At 63.2% G+C, this 14630-nt stretch overlaps 6 protein-coding genes across 6 annotated transcripts, besides 15 other annotated features; all 6 read left to right on the top strand.

Moving 5' to 3' along the window:
- The first annotated feature begins 101 nt into the window (after positions 1 to 101).
- Positions 102 to 138: a microsatellite.
- Positions 139 to 182: 44 nt separating this feature from the next.
- Positions 183 to 245: a microsatellite.
- Positions 246 to 452: 207 nt separating this feature from the next.
- Positions 453 to 471: a microsatellite.
- A 66-nt stretch (positions 472 to 537) lies between these two features.
- On the top strand, positions 538 to 6081 carry Tco025E_06395 (putative ubiquitin ligase; the record flags this gene model as incomplete). The annotated part of the gene is made up of 1 exon (XM_029373272.1): positions 538 to 6081. One exon carries the CDS (start codon positions 538 to 540, stop codon positions 6079 to 6081), a length of 5544 nt encoding a protein of 1847 aa, XP_029226629.1.
- Positions 6082 to 6089: 8 nt separating this feature from the next.
- Positions 6090 to 6122: a microsatellite.
- A 504-nt stretch (positions 6123 to 6626) lies between these two features.
- Positions 6627 to 6691: a microsatellite.
- Positions 6692 to 6723: a microsatellite.
- Positions 6724 to 6812: 89 nt separating this feature from the next.
- Tco025E_06396 (uncharacterized protein) lies at positions 6813 to 7829 on the top strand (the record flags this gene model as incomplete). Its single annotated transcript, XM_029373273.1, has 1 exon — positions 6813 to 7829. The coding sequence occupies one exon, from the start codon at positions 6813 to 6815 to the stop codon at positions 7827 to 7829; it is 1017 nt and encodes a 338-aa protein (XP_029226630.1).
- Positions 7830 to 7858: 29 nt separating this feature from the next.
- Positions 7859 to 7881: a microsatellite.
- Positions 7882 to 7913: a microsatellite.
- Positions 7914 to 8019: 106 nt separating this feature from the next.
- Positions 8020 to 8037: a microsatellite.
- A 62-nt stretch (positions 8038 to 8099) lies between these two features.
- Positions 8100 to 8161: a microsatellite.
- Positions 8162 to 8211: 50 nt separating this feature from the next.
- On the top strand, positions 8212 to 9027 carry Tco025E_06397 (cleavage and polyadenylation specificity factor 30 kDa subunit; the record flags this gene model as incomplete). The annotated part of the gene is made up of 1 exon (XM_029373274.1): positions 8212 to 9027. One exon carries the CDS (start codon positions 8212 to 8214, stop codon positions 9025 to 9027), a length of 816 nt encoding a protein of 271 aa, XP_029226631.1.
- An 86-nt stretch (positions 9028 to 9113) lies between these two features.
- Positions 9114 to 9142: a microsatellite.
- Positions 9143 to 9281: 139 nt separating this feature from the next.
- Tco025E_06398 (uncharacterized protein) lies at positions 9282 to 10361 on the top strand (the record flags this gene model as incomplete). Its single annotated transcript, XM_029373275.1, has 1 exon — positions 9282 to 10361. One exon carries the CDS (start codon positions 9282 to 9284, stop codon positions 10359 to 10361), a length of 1080 nt encoding a protein of 359 aa, XP_029226632.1.
- A 409-nt stretch (positions 10362 to 10770) lies between these two features.
- Positions 10771 to 10808: a sequence feature (A-rich).
- Positions 10809 to 10919: 111 nt separating this feature from the next.
- Positions 10920 to 10947: a microsatellite.
- Positions 10948 to 11039: 92 nt separating this feature from the next.
- On the top strand, positions 11040 to 12545 carry Tco025E_06399 (uncharacterized protein; the record flags this gene model as incomplete). The annotated part of the gene is made up of 1 exon (XM_029373276.1): positions 11040 to 12545. The coding sequence occupies one exon, from the start codon at positions 11040 to 11042 to the stop codon at positions 12543 to 12545; it is 1506 nt and encodes a 501-aa protein (XP_029226633.1).
- A 116-nt stretch (positions 12546 to 12661) lies between these two features.
- Positions 12662 to 12686: a microsatellite.
- Positions 12687 to 13457: 771 nt separating this feature from the next.
- Positions 13458 to 14129, top strand: Tco025E_06400 (putative mucin-like glycoprotein; the record flags this gene model as incomplete). The annotated part of the gene is made up of 1 exon (XM_029373277.1): positions 13458 to 14129. One exon carries the CDS (start codon positions 13458 to 13460, stop codon positions 14127 to 14129), a length of 672 nt encoding a protein of 223 aa, XP_029226634.1.
- Positions 14130 to 14406: 277 nt separating this feature from the next.
- Positions 14407 to 14459: a microsatellite.
- Positions 14460 to 14630: the final 171 nt, after the last annotated feature.

Raw genomic sequence — 14630 nt, forward strand, 5'->3', positions numbered from 1 at the left:
ACGAAGTAACTTTTTATGTTTAAAGGGCAATAGCTGGGGCTAGTTGTTTCTAAGAGGTTTTGTTATTATTAAAAATCATAATGATAGTAATATAGTCAACTTTGTTTTGTTGTTGTTGTTTAAGATGCAGTTTTGTTGCGGTGCCTCATGCCGGGTGTTGTGGCTACCCGCCCATCCTTTGGCTTTCCTTTTCCCTTGCTGCGTGCTTTTTCTTACTTTCCTCTTTTTTTCCCTTCTTCCTTTTTTTTCCCCTCTTTTGCCCCGCGGCTTTACGCCCCCTCCCCCTCCCCCTTCTCTCTGGGTGGGTGTGTGGTGGGTAACGCTGGCGATACTTGGCGTCTCTCGGCACGCACGCACGTCACACTCACACACGTGCGCCTGAGTCTTTTATTGTCTCTTCCCTCACAGAGAAAAGCGGGGATCGTTAGTGGTATATTGTAGTGGGTTTTATTTGCTGTTGCTGCTGCTGCTTTAAGCCAACGTGAGTCGTGGCCTGGCGGGTTTGTTTGCGCGCGCCTTCGTGTCTTCCGCGTTGTCATGGAGGTGGTGGAGGTTTCGAAGCTGCTGCTCCCGATGGACCCAGCGAGCTGGGACACGCGGCAGGTGCTGGCGTACGCCAGGCTGCACCGCGTGGAAGGGATTTTGGAGGAGCAGGTGGTGAGCAAGTCGCTCCGGGAAACGTGGGACTCGCTGGTGTTGCGGGACCTTCAGAACTTTTATGCCGCGACGGCTGCTGTGCTGCAGCCGGTGTCGCCACACGACGTCCTTGAAGCGCCACCGGCGGAGCTGCTGGTGCGTCGCACCAACCCTGACTGCGCCGCACTGTTTCGCGAACATCCGGAGAGGCTGCAGGCCGTTGTGGAAGCTGGCCTGGCACAGATGGACCACGACGCCTTATGCGCGTGCTACGCGGCAGGCCAGCTGCCGCCGCTGGAGTGGTGGCTGCTGATGACGATGGACGAGGCGGCGCGTGCGGGGTTGGTGCACCAAGGTGCACCCCGTGTCTGTGGACGCGCCCTGACGCGGCACGGGGCCATCGTGACTTGTTCGGAATGTGCCGTGGACCGAACGTGCGTGTTCTGCGCGGAGTGCTTTCAACATTCCCCATGCAGGAACCACAAGCACTCCGTGCGGTACGGTAGCGGGGGCGGGATTTGTGACTGCGGTGATCCCCTGGCGTGGAACCCGGCGTCCTTCTGTTCCAGGCACAGGGGCTTCCAGGAGGGCGACGACCCCGCCGCTGCGCTGCAGCCCGCGCAAAAAAGGTGGCTAGAGGTGGTCACGCGTGGGTTACTCCTGTACCAGGCGACGCTGCTGCAGTTTGTAGCCCTGCATGCCAACGACGCCGCGCTGACGGCGGACAGGGATGCGGCGCTGCGGTGGTTTGACAGGGCCCTGCGGCGCACGATGGCGCTGTCGCTGCACCTGGCGAACGTGGGCGAGGGTTCACGACGCCTGATGTGCCTCGCCTTGATGGAAAAGACGCCTCTGCCGCGTCCCATCGCAGGTCAGGTGGGCGGCAGCGGGGCCGCGCAGAGCGTGCGCGTCTCGTGCGTGGAGGAATTCTTTATAGCCAACATTTTTACTCTGGGGTGGAGGGGTTTTATCATCTGGGAGAGCTCACTGGTGTGTTTGATGGCTATGTGTGTCAGTGACCCGGTGCTTCGCATCCCGATTGCGGAGCTGCTGTTGAAGTATGGGGAGCGGCTCTCCGTGATGGAGCGGCAACACGTGGAGGAGCTCGTCGTCCAGGTGCTCTCCGTGAAGGACGTCGTGGACTGCCTGCTGTGGAGGACCCCCCACCCGCCGTGGGAGTGCGTCATTGGCAACGAGACCATCCTGCACCGCACCCTGTCGGCGCTGCTGTACGTCTGCTCCCACGTTCACCGCAGCCCTGAGCTCCTGCCAGGCGCCACGGAGGTTGTCTATCAGGCCTGCCACTGGCTTGAACTCGTGCTGGGCGCGTCCGAGAACGCCAAGGTCCTGGTTGCCTCGCGGCAGCTGTTCCGCGCCTGGTGCAAGGCGCTCTGCCTGATTGGGCTGAGTAGCAAGGTTGCTCGCGAGACGCGGGACACGGGCTCCGCCGATTACAATATTGACAAGGACCACGCCATGAAGATGGAGATGGGTCTGCGGTGTACGTTTAACCTGTTGCGTCACATGGTGTTTGGCGTCGGGGCCGCGCTGCTCTCCGGCGAGGCGCCCTTTCCTGCGCCGCAGCCGCAACCGTCCTTTCCGCTAGCGTGGGAGCCATCGCCCGACGCGGCGCTGAGCCATCGTTATCACCGGCAGGTGCTCGACGCGCTGGCCCTGCCGCCTGCGTCGCCGCTGCTGCTCGCCGCGAGTGGGGCGGGCGCCGAAGCAGAGGGGCCGTGTCGTGCCTACATGCGGGAACTTTTTATGGAGTCCTTGCGGCTCATTAATGCAGCCCTGGCGGAAAAACGCGGTGCCTTTACCCCGGCCACGTACGTTCTTACCGGGCGTGACGCGGAACACATGCTGCCACGCTACGACCTGCTAGACGGGAAGTCGCCCAACCCGACCTCGTTTGTCATACCGCACCTGCGTTTCTTTGCCGTGCTGGTGCAGGTGTGGACAGGCCTGCTGCAGCAACAGGAACAACTGCGGAGGAGGCAGGATGCGTGCTTGGCGGGCGGCGCCTGCCCAAGCGCCGGCGAGCCCTTCTCCGCGCTCGTGTCGGAGGTTTTTGCGGCGTCGCAGTCGCGGGCGGACTACTGGATTGACGAGTGTCTCATGCCATTTGTGTTGGTGGGGCAGGTGGAACGGGGGCTTTGGCCCCGCGACGAGTGCGACGTGACGCTGCGCACGCGGTACTACCTGAGCGACTCCGCCCCGGACATAACCACCGACATGTACCTGCTGCATTTGCTCATGCTGCTGACCCCCTCCGAGGCGCTTGCCACGCAGATGCTGCAGCGGCATGCCGTGACGCGGGCCGATGAGCCCGCGTGGTCGTGGTACCCGCAGTTCCTGCGCCTCATCCTCACCCTCTGCCTCACGGAGTGGGGCGCCGTCATCCGCGACGAGGCCGACCTGCGACGCGCCCTGCAACGCGAGGTGGTGCATTGCGTGGTGCTCTTCAGAAACGTCTCCTTCCACGCGGTGGAGGGCGCCGCGCGGCGCTTCAAGCGCATGCTTCCCGGCCTGAACCCCGTCACTCTGCTTCCGTCCATCCTGGGCGAGGTAGCCGTGCCCGAGCAGCGCGGTCAGATGCAGTTTTTTGTCCTCAAGGACGCCGCGACGTGGCGCGCCAACGTCAGCCTCTACCACCCGCTTGTCAGGGACAACGCGCTGCCGGAGCTGCAGGAGTTGTATGAGCGGCTGGTGCGACGGGAAAACATGGCGCGGGCGAGGGAAGGGAAAGAGGGGCCAACCGCAAGCTCCGCCGCCGCAGCTCCGCGAGCGGTGTTTCCGCTGCCAAGCCTGCCGTGGCTGAAGGCGACGCGGCAAGCACAATCAGGCGACGCGAACGCGGCTTCCGAGGCGGTGCTGCGTCGCCAGTTGTGTTTACTGCTGCAAACGCCCGCGGTGCTCTCGGTGGCGATCGCGACGGTGCACATGTACCTCGCCCCTGAGCAGAGGGAGAAGGGGAGGGCGCGGGGGGCGGCCCTGTCTGAGCGGCAGCTCCTCCACGCCATGTCGCTCCTGCACATCGCGATGCAGGCGTGCCGCGTCATCAGCTCCGGCGACGGCGGTGCCCCGTCGTCGTTGTGCGCCCAGGGCTCGACGCCGGCGGTTGACTGGGATGCCGTGAAGATGTTTCAGCAGCAGTTTATGCCGCCGTCGGGCTACGCGCGGGATGCGCTGCGGCAGCTCCTCCCCGTGAAGGGGATCCTGGACGCCGCGACGCTGAAGGAAAAGCTCGAGATGGAGGTGGCGCCCCATGGCGCGCGCGGCCTCGCCTCTGAAGAGCCCCCGAATGGCAGAACAACCATCTCGGCGCTGCGGCAAATCTATGCCAAATTCAATGAGTCGGGGAGAGACGTGTACGGCATTGCGGCGATGGCGGCGCACATCTTGCAGGGCGTGGGGGAGTTCTCCCCGCTCTTCTCTGCAGAAGAGGCGGCGGCCGAGCAGCAGGCGCGCGCCGAACAAGATGAGCAGCGACGCCTTCGGCTGAAGGAAAGGCAGGCGATGCTGCTGCGAAGGGTCAAGTCGAGCGACGCCAGAAGCTCCGCCAGCATCGTCGCTGCCCTGGACCAGGGTGCCCCAAGTGGCGCGGCTGCCGCAACCGCTACGGGGGCAGCTGCTAGCAGTGGCGGTACCGTTGCGGATTTCCTGCGCGAGGCGCGAGCGGTGGCATCCTCCTCCTCCGCCGCCTCCTCCACCTCCGTCATGGCCACTGTGCTCCTACGGCTTGCGCAGGCAGAGTGCTGCATGTGCCGTAGCCTCTCCACTGAGCCGCTGATGCTGCTCGCCAGCACCTTCACCGCGGACACTCTGTACCGTCTTCGCTTCGATGCATCCGAGCGAGACGCACCGATGGCCCTTAAACTGAATGGGCAAATTCATCTCTGCGGACATGCAGCACACAAGTCGTGTGTGGCAAGAGTTCTGCGGCGTATTCAACTTTTTACGGGAGGAAATTCTACGGTCGTTTTCCCCTCCACGTTCGGTGTAAAGAGTTTTAACTGCCCCCTCTGCTTCATGGTGTGCACGGCGCTGTGTCCGATGCCCACGCTGGCAGCCAGTGCGGCGGGGCGGGCGTCCTCCGCGTCGCCGTCCTCGCTGTTTGAAGACGTGCGCGGCGATACACTGAAGACGACGAAAGAAGCGTCGACGCTACATCGCCTGCTCGCCCGCGCAGCCGTTGGTGAGCCCTTGTCCTCTTCGTCAGGCGGGAGTGCCCTGGCGAGCCCGAGTAGGCTGCAACAGCTTGACCCAGGTGCGTGGGCGCTTGCGGAGACGCTGCGCACCGCGCGGAATCAGATGTGCGTGGCGCTCGAGTGGGTGAAGGCGGGTGGGGAAGTGCAGTACAATGAGTTGCTGACCTTGCTTTCACTCCTCGTCTCCATTGACGCAAAACTTCTTGCCGCCAATGCCGCGAAGCTGACAAGTGAGTTCCAGCGCAAGGGCGATGCGCTGTGCCTGCTGCTGATGCAGCTCCTATATTGCCCAACAACGGCCGCAGCGTCCCTTGCGCAGTACACCAAGCTGCTCCTTGTTTCAAGTGCGCATGATGTATTTGTCTGCCCCCCCGCAGGAGAGGAGGGCGCGGAGGCATATAATAAGCTTCTCATCGCCGTGTGGAGGGAACTCGGCTGCCTCACACTGCTCAAGTTGTTTATCTTGGACCTCTCTCCCGCGGAGGTGGTGCAGTGCGACGGTGACAAGGTGACTTTGACCACCTTGAAACCGGACGCTCTTGCCACCCTGGAGGGACGACGGCGGGCCGTGCTCACCATGCTGCGCTACCTGCTGCAGCTTCCATTCGCGACGGAGCAGGAGGGTGAGCTCTGCACCGCGTTGTCGGCGCTTGTGCAACAAGTGCTGGCTGATGGCGTAAGTGAGCCGCAGACGGCATGGCTTGGGGGAATGCCCACACCGCAACTCGTGCAATGCACACCGCTGCCGGTAACATACGATGGCCCGCCATTGTGGCGGCAATTTATTACTTGCCGAGTGTTTCATTTGACACCCACCTTCGTGGATTTGATTCTCAGCATGAGCTCCACGCAGCCGTGCAGCGTGTGCGGCGATAGCGAGGCCCAGCGTGTGTGGTGCTCGCTCTGTGGTCGCTCCCTCTGCCTGGGTCCGTCACTGACGCCGCCCGAGCTCTACGACCACGCACGCGACTGCGGCAACGGGGTGGGCATTTACCTGCACCCGGAGTCGAACGTCTTCCTCGTGCTGCTGACGGTCGAGGAGCGCCTGCTGCACCACCGCGGCCTCTACGCGGACGAATACGGACAGGCCGGCGTGAACGACTTTCACGGCCGCAACGTCCCCCTCGATGACGCGGCGGTGAAGGCGTGGCTGTCGCTTTGGATCCGCTCACGCTGGGGCGTGCAGTCCACCGTTGTGAAGAAGCTGTCGCTGGGGGAATTGAAAAAATTGTAGCGCAAAGGGTGAGTTGTGGGGTGTGTGTGTGTGTGTGTGTGGCAGCTTGCGTGCGTCCCTCCCTCCACCCCTCCGCCCGTCCAGGCGGCTATCTACATGTATGTATTTCGGCGGCGAACGTGTTGCCGGGGCAGGGGCGAGGCGGAAGAAGACCGAAGTAAAACGGCAAAGCTAAAAGAAAACCGTAAAAGCAAAAAAAAAGAGGAGGCGGGTGGGCGGTGGGGAGGTGAAAGTAATTAATACAGTGACAGTTTTACGTGAAGTTGCTTGCTTTTTAGGGTGCGTGGCGTGAAGGACGGCGCATTAAAATGGAGGAGTATCACCGAAAAGGAGGGTGATGAGCGAGTGAATTCCAAAAAGGAGGAGGAAAAAAAAAGGAAACGGAAATGGAGGAGAAAAATAATTTAAAAAGCAGCCGCAATTAGAAGAAGGGAGAAAAGAAATGCTGAAGGGAATGGGCTGAACGTGGCGGTCGTGGCCTCCGCACAATGCTGCACCTGGTTTATTGCGAGTTGAAATGCGTGCTTCTCTCTCCTGGGAGGTCCGCTTGCGTGCGTGTGCGTGTGTGCGTGTGGGTGGAACGCTGGAAAGCGAGCATCGCGCTCTGACCGTGTGTGTGTGTGTGTGTGTGTATGTGTGGTGGTTAATTCTTCATCTTTCTTTTCCCTTACTCTCTCTATCCCCCCCCCCTCTCTTTTGCTTTCTGCTTGGGTGGGTGTGTAGCTCAGCGGATGGAGCCCAATGAAGGCAGGCTGGCGTTTGTGCCCTGCGTGGAAGACGACTGGCGGGGCTGCCGCCACGGGGAACAGGACGCGAATGCGCTGGCGCTGGCGCGTCGCCTGGCATTTCTTGAGGGACGCGTAGAGGAGGCGTACAACCTGCTGGAGGCGCGACTGGGGCGCGGGAGCCCCTCCTCCGGGGCGTGGCGGGAGTGGCAGGAGGCCGCCTTGTTGCTGTTTTCACTTTGCGACGACGACGATGGCGCCGCGCGGTGGGCGGCGACTGGGCTCCTGCCGCTGCCGTCTTCCACGGCGGCTCGCACGGCGGTGGGAAAGATGGACGACGTCATGTACCAGCACTGCATTGTGTGCTGGGTGAAGCTGGCGTCCGCCGCGCTGCTGCGGCGCGAGACGTCGCCGGCGATGTCGCCGAAGGAGGCAACCGACACGCTGACCTTTGCGCTGCACAACGTGTGCTGCGTGCGTCTCTCGGCGTCGCCACGTTGTCTGCCCACCTGGCGCTTGCTGGAGCGCGTTCTCCGGGCGCTGTTGCTGCTGGGCGCGGGGTCTGCCGAGGAGGCCGCCGTGGCTGTGGTGCGGCGGATGGCCCAGTACCTCCATCACTACCTCATCCGCTACCTGGAGCTGCGGGACCGGCCAATGGAGGGGCGGTGCGGGGTTTTGGGGTACCGCGGCGTCTTTGACCGCGCGTCGGCGGGCATGAACGGGGGCGGCGGCGACATGGACAGGGCTCGGGAAGACGCGGGGGAGCAGAGGCCCGCGGGGGTCTCCGCCCGGGAACTGTGCGCGGCGCTGCTAACGCTCTGCGGCCGCGGTGGCGCACGCGGGGGGGATGCGCCCTTGAAGGACGACCACCCCAACGATGCGGCCGCAGAGGGGAGGGGGCGTCAGGGTGAGGAGGACATCGCAGGCGACGCCGAGGCGGCGGCGTTGGAGGCGTTTTTGGACCGCTACTTTCTCCGCAGTGCCCCAGCGGCGTTTGAACCGCCCCGTAGCTCGGCGGCGTAGCAGACATCGAGGCGTACCGCCACGAACGGCTCTCTCTCTCTCTCTCTCTCTCGTGTGTGTGTGTGTCTGTGTGTGCTTGTTGTGCCTGCCCGGTTGTCTGCCCTCTTCTCCACGCCCTTTTTTTTTAAGTGTAACTCTGGGCCGGGGGCTTGGGGTGCCCCCGCACTTCATTCCCCCGTTTCCTCCCCGGCACACACACACACACACATGCATGCACGCCCAATTCTCTCTCGCTTGCTTTTCTCTGTTGCCGGGTTTTACAACGCCCCTTTTTTTATTTCTTATTTATTGTTTCTTATTCCTTATATTTACTACTGTTATTACCATTTCTTTTCCTCTGACCGTCCCTCTCCCTTCGTGTGTAGCGCACCTCCTCCCGCGCATGTTCACCGACTCCGCCGCGCGCACCTCGCTCGCCTTCGAGGACGCCCTCCCCGACGAGCCGCACCTCACCGTCAAGCGGCGCGAGATATGCCAGCCCTTCCAGCACGGGAAGTGTCGCCACGGCGCGGCCTGCCCCGAGCGGCACGTTATCTCGCAGTTCAAGACGATGCGGCTGGAGGTGTGTCAGCACTGGCTGCGTGGCGCCTGTGTCAACGGTGAGAACTGCCTCTACCTCCACGAGTACGACGACCGGTATGTGCCGGTGTGTGCCTTCTACCAGCGCCTAGGCGAGTGCACGAACCCGGAGTGCCCCTTTCAGCACGTCATACGGGTGGAGAAGCAGCCGGAGTGTGCCGCCTACCGCCGCGGGTTCTGCCCACTTGGGCCGCAGTGCCACCTCCGGCACGTGTTACGCCCGGCGTGCCCGTTCTACATGGCGGGCTTTTGCCCACTCGGCCCAAAGTGCACCATGGGGCACCCCATCCAGCAGTTGTACAACCGCAATAGTGTCTCGGAGCGCCTGCGCCAGCGCATGCTGATTGAGCGCGCCGACGACCCAAGCTTCAATAAGAACGCCACCTGCTACCGCTGCTTTGACCCTGGTCATTTGTCTCCCAACTGCCCAGGCGTGCAGAACGGCCTCCTGCGGCAGATGCTCATGGCTGTGCAGGAGCCGGGAGAGCAGCTTTACTTCCAGAGCGACGGGCGGTCGTCACGCAAGTGCTGCTTCTTCTGCGGAGAAGAGGGCCACGAGGTGCGGGATTGCCCGAAGAAGCCCAAGAGCCATCAGTGGCACGGCCACAGGCGTTCCTAGGTGGCAAGAAGCTGGGCAGGCAGCAGCCATTTTGGTGCCGTGACCGGACTCTCGTGCATAACACAATCAATTAGCTACGCACACCCACACACATACATACATATACGTACTTACAGGCTCGTTCGCCCGCTGGTGGAAGCACTGATGCTGGTGGGATTACTTTGCTCAACTTATTGGTATGTCGTCTTTTTTTTGTTTTTCTTACTTCTTCGTGTGTCCCGCTCCCCTGCGGCGTGCTTCAGGCCTAGGAAGCGATGAGAGCGTCTCGTGTCTACTGTGCTCGACTGCGGCGCCTCACTCGTGGCGGCGTGCCCTTCCTGCGGCAGCAGCAGCAGCAGCCGGGGGATCGAGCGGCGAGGTCCACCGCCGCGTGCCTGAGTGATGCAGAGCAGGCGGCAAGTGCGCTTGCATGTCGGCTGTTAGAGCGGCACCGGCAGCGTCGCGCGGCACGCCTGCATGACGAGGCCACCGCGAGTTGTGGTGGTGCCGCGGTGGGGGTTGTCGCGCACCAGCCGCGGGAGGAAGTGCAGGAGGGGGCGGTGGCCAACGCCCTCGCGCGGCACAAGCGGCGACCCGCCGTAGACGCGCTCGCAGGCCACGGCAAAACCGCCGTCCTGGCGAACCTGGCGCGTAGCCTGGACGCCCGGCTGGCCGAGACGCGGGACCTCGTGGCGGCCACCGACCGGGAGTGGGAAGCGCTGACGGCGCGCAGCAGGGTGTCGGCGGCCTGCGCGGATGCCGACACGCGCTCCGCCGTGCGTGCGTGGGTTCGGTCTTCCCGCACCGACGCCTCGGCGTCCCTCGCTGCGAAATTCGCCGAGCACCTGACGCCGTTCGATGCGGTGATGCAGCGGTATGGCGGTGCGGTGACGCAGCATAGACCCCGCGCTGCGGCGTCGGAGGTCGTGCTCGGCTGGCGGGTGAACATGCCTGCGAGCCTGACGCGGCGAGGCACCCTGCGCTGTGCGTTGGCACGAAGCGAGCAGCTGAGCCGCCGCAGTGAGTGGAGTCGCGTGCGGGAGCGTCAGCTGCCGTTGGGAACCCACTGCGGCGGCGGTGCCGGCGGGCTTATTGAGGGTGGGAAGGAGAGAGAGGTGGAGAGCCCGTTGGCTGGCCGCGCTTGCAGCAGCCGGCCCTTTGCCTCTCCGGCGTTTCGCCGCTACTGCCTACAGTTTGGCGGTAGCACACTGCGGCAGGTGGCATTCCTGGCGGACCCTGCGTTGTACTTTGTGCTGTGCAACTGGCGCTCAACCGGCACGGAGTCTCTGCTGGAAGTCCGCCAGAAGGCAGAGACGCTCACCCACCGCTACGCGTCCACTCTGCCGCTGCCTTGAAGCCAAACCACCACGCCCCGCACATCGTATGCATCATTATTATTCTTCATTTCTCATGCATGCGCAGGCGCGCGTGCCGGTGGGAAGTGTGTCCCTGCGACGCCTTGCCGCCCGCACTCCCTCCCGCGCTTGCGGGTGCGGAGGGAAGTGTTGGGTGGATCGTTGCAGCCTGCGTGTCCCCCCACACGCCTCCTCGCACTGGCAGGAGAGCGTTTGTGGTGGTGCAGGCCGCGAGCCATTTACGCTCCGATAGAGTCTTAACGCACGCACCCCTCGCTCTCGCCCCCGCTCTCTTGCATTCACTCTCGTGCAGCCGCCTCCATTGGAGAGTGGGAGCGAGGGGGGCGTGCGTGCATACGATAGAGGAAAGAAACAAGACCACCGCATTTATTTATATACTCCCACGGGCAGAAGGCGAGAAATAAAGAGAAAGCGAAAGAGAAAAAGTGGAGTGGGGGGAGACCTGATTTTTCTTCTTCTTCTGCCAGGGGCGGCGGTGCGGTGTGATTTGGCGGCTACTGATTCACGGGGAATCATTGACGCGCTTCTGCTTTTCTCTGCGTGTGTGTGTGTGTGTGTAATGTGTCTCTCGCACACTCGTCTGCTTGTCGCCGCATCTGCGTTTGCCCGCACACGCGCCTGCCCGCGCGAAAGCACAGCACCAGGTAAGGAGGCGCAATGATGCGCGACGAGGCCCCCTCTAGCAGGTCCTCGGAACGGGGTCGGCAGCAACGCGAGTTCGAGGACATCCAGCACTCCATGCAGCGCATTGAGAAGCTGCTGCACCGTGGCCAGAGGCTCCTCTACGAGGAGGACGGCAAGGCGCCGGCCCACGGCGCCGCCGGCAGGGGCGGGGCAGCGCGACGCGGCGGGGAACGCGGCCCCACAGCGCCGCCCGGTAAGCCGCAGCGATTCGGCCCGACGCGGCAGCCGGCGGCCCAAGTGGCGCGCGGCCCGGCGCCGAAGGAGCGACAACACCGCGCGGTGACGACGACGACGGCGCCCGCGCGCCAGCGGGAACGCGTCGCCGATGCGGGGCCGGGGACGGGCCCAGCCGTGCGGCGCCGAGCGGCGGAGCCTCGCGGTCAAGCGGCGCGGCACCCCACGAGCCACCCCCACGGCGCCTCGATGCACGAGGAGGCAGACAGCAGTGACGAGTTCGAGGACATCTCCATCCCCGAGCTCCGCGAACGCATCCGTAGGGAGTTGGAGGCGTATCGTCTCAACCGGCGCCCGCCGCCGGCGTGGCCCGCAAGCGCCGATTCCCCACCGCAGAAGGTGAAGCGTCTTTCCGCGCCGCACGACGAAGCCGCGCAGGGCGCAAGCGTGAAAATGACGCCACCGCAGGCGACGCCGCTGCGCCGTCCACGGGCCGGAGGGGCCGCGGCAACCGGACCCCCCGCACGCGCGGCCCACAACAGCAGGAACAGCCCCCTGCACGCGGAGCGCAGAATCTCAGCGTGGAAGCGGCTGTACGGCGATGCCCAGCGGTTGCAAGGAAAACTGCAACAGCCGGCGGCAAAATCGTCAGTGGGAGAGTTTGGCGCCTCGTTCAAGGCGGCTCCCGGTGAACGGGCTTCTCTGATGAAGCGCTTTTCGTTAAGGAACTCGATGACCGCAGCATCGTCCCCGGCAAAGCTGCAAACCCGCGTTGGGCAACAAGCGGGGCTGAACGGCTCGCACCAGCGACAAGGGGTCTACTCGCCGGCGTTGGCGGGGAGGTTCAGAAATCCGTCGGAGAACAGGGAGGCACGAAACGTTTCCGCGCAGGTGGTGGTCCACCGGCGGCCGAAGGCAGAGCGCAACGGGAAAAAGCAGAAGGAAAAGGGAGCAGCCCAGGAGAGTCACCGCGATCCGTGGGAGCACGCGGGAAAGTTTGGGGCTGCAGTGGCGCGGGAGACGACGAAGGACGCGAAGGAACTGGAAGCGGTGGACTCTGCGGAGGGTGCGTGTAAACCGGGCCTGGCGTCAAGCGAAGCACTGGACACAAAAACTCCCTCCAACCATGAGCAGCAGTCTGCGACGGGGCCCCCGTTGACCGCCCTCACACAGGGGCTGGAACTCGCTCCGCAGGCAAGCAGCGACTCCCCGCCGGCCCAGAGATCAAAGGAATCCTCTCCGATGGCCCGGGCGCCAGTTCCCCCTGTCGTGCGTCCACTAGACTTGCGTGCGCTTCGGAAGTGAGATTCCTCCTAGTTTACTTTTTTTTCCCTTTTCATGTTTATGTCCGCATATTCTCCCCGATTTGCTGCCGCTTCCCCCGCTTTGCGTGCTCCACGCCTTCATCCCAAACTCTCCCCCACACACGCACACACGCACGCATGCGCCCATGGATTCCGGTGCTCCGTGACTTCTACTTCTGACTTACCTTGGGCTTCTTTGCAGGGAGGGGGGAGGCGGAACCGCATGCCACGCGGTCGCACCGCCTCGGAGGCTCCCTCACAAAGACCCTCGTGATCGCGCGGAGGAGTGTGGGGCCGCACACGTTTTGCGGCCCACGCGCAGGGGGGCTAAGCGCCTCGAGCTCCACCGATTCCGTGGGTCGCCGGAGACCTGAAGGTGTGTTCTCCAACGAAGTCCGCTTGGGGGGAAAAAAAGGCTGGCCTTTAACTTAGGCGATGCCGCGGTTTTGACGCACATCGCGCTGCGGTGCTCAGAAAAGTGACCCGGCAGAACCCTGCCCTCGCGCTCCTCCCTGGCATTCCTTCTTTTTCTTTTTTCTTTTTTTGCGGTCATGCGATGCGCCGCCGCCTCTTTCCAGCGCGCAAGGCGGCTTAAGGGCTCTCCGCGCCTCCTCTTCGTCCCTGGTTTGACAATTTTAACGTTTTAGATATGCCCCGGCTTCACCTGCCCCAGACGCCGCCGCCTTTTCGACTGCGTGGCTGCAGGCACAACCCCACGGTGCACACGTTGCGGTGCGCGTGGACGATGCTGGCAGTGCCCTGTGTGGCTGTTTGGTTTCCTGCCGCATGAACTCGCTGGGCCGCCATTTTTTCCCCTCTCATCTGCTCCCTTCATCACCTTTTTTTTTTATCCCTCTTTCTTTTCTTTCCGCCGCTTCACAGCTCGCTGAACCCAGAGACTCTACTGCGACGGATGGCGACGAGGGTGCGGCGCCGTGCAGCGTGCGCCCTGGCGCTCCTCGCGCTGCTCTGCGGCTGCTGCTGCCCCTCGTTTGTCTGCGGAGCGGCGAAGCCCCCTGCTGCCCCTGCCACTGCAAGGCGTAAACATCCACCTGAGCCTTTGCCGGAGTTTCTGCGAAAAGGATGGCAGGGGGTGAATGTGTCGGTGGAGGTATCCTGCGCGGACAGTGGCAACAAGTTAAGTTGGCGCTTCTCTAGCACGGCTGCGTGGACGAAGTGTGCGGCCGCGGTGGGAGGTCTTGACTACACAATTCTCGGGGAGGACTCTGCCGCGGAGGAGGTGGAGGATGTTGTTACCATTGACGTCGTTTCGGTGGGCGCGTCTCCGCACGGAGCAGGCGACGGCGGTGTCAGTGAGCCCCTCTGCCTCTCCGCCGAATCGCTGTACGCGACTGCGAACTGCAAGGCGAGCTGCGGCAGTGACAAAGATGGGCAGACCGCGTTCACGATGAACTTCCCGACGCATGCCGGCAGCGGAGTGCACAAGAAGTGGGAGGAGGCTAAAACCAACCTCCGACAGTCCGTCTCCTCCTGCCGCAGCCGGGGGCGCACTTGGCAAGCCAGGCGTTTGCCCGTTAACAATCCCCGCGGGAGACCCAGCTGGAAAGGCTGGCGGTGCGCCTGATGGCGCCGTGCCAACGCCTGCTGCGGGAGAGCAACCACCAAGACTACCTGCGGACCCGCCAGCAGGCAAAGCGGAGCGCGGGGGACGTGTATCTGGAGAGAGAGACGCATCCCCAACTCCTCCACGCCCTTCCAGCACGCCCAATTCCGCCGCCCCTTCCGCTGGCGGCACCGACGCCACAACAACAACGACCACCACCAGCGGCCCAAGTGCTGCGAAACACACCAAAAGCGACGCGGACGGCAGTGTAATTATGACTATATTTGTGCGTGCGCCTCTGCTGCTGCTGCTGCTACTGCTGCACACGGCTGTCCTTGCCTGCGCTGCTGCGTAGGTGATGAGAAGCAACCGCACACACACATCCTGGCAGGGACGACGCGTACGCTTTGTGCGTTCAGTTTGCTTCTTGTCCTCTCTGATGGGACACTCCTTCTCTCTCTCCTGTGCTCTGAGGGATGTTTCCCTTTTCTTATAACTTCTTGCTTCGCCGCTCCGTGCAGG

Source organism: Trypanosoma conorhini (genome assembly GCF_003719485.1).
Source record: "Trypanosoma conorhini strain 025E chromosome Unknown Tco_14.4_contig_00429, whole genome shotgun sequence".
Taxonomy (NCBI): domain Eukaryota; phylum Euglenozoa; class Kinetoplastea; order Trypanosomatida; family Trypanosomatidae; genus Trypanosoma; species Trypanosoma conorhini.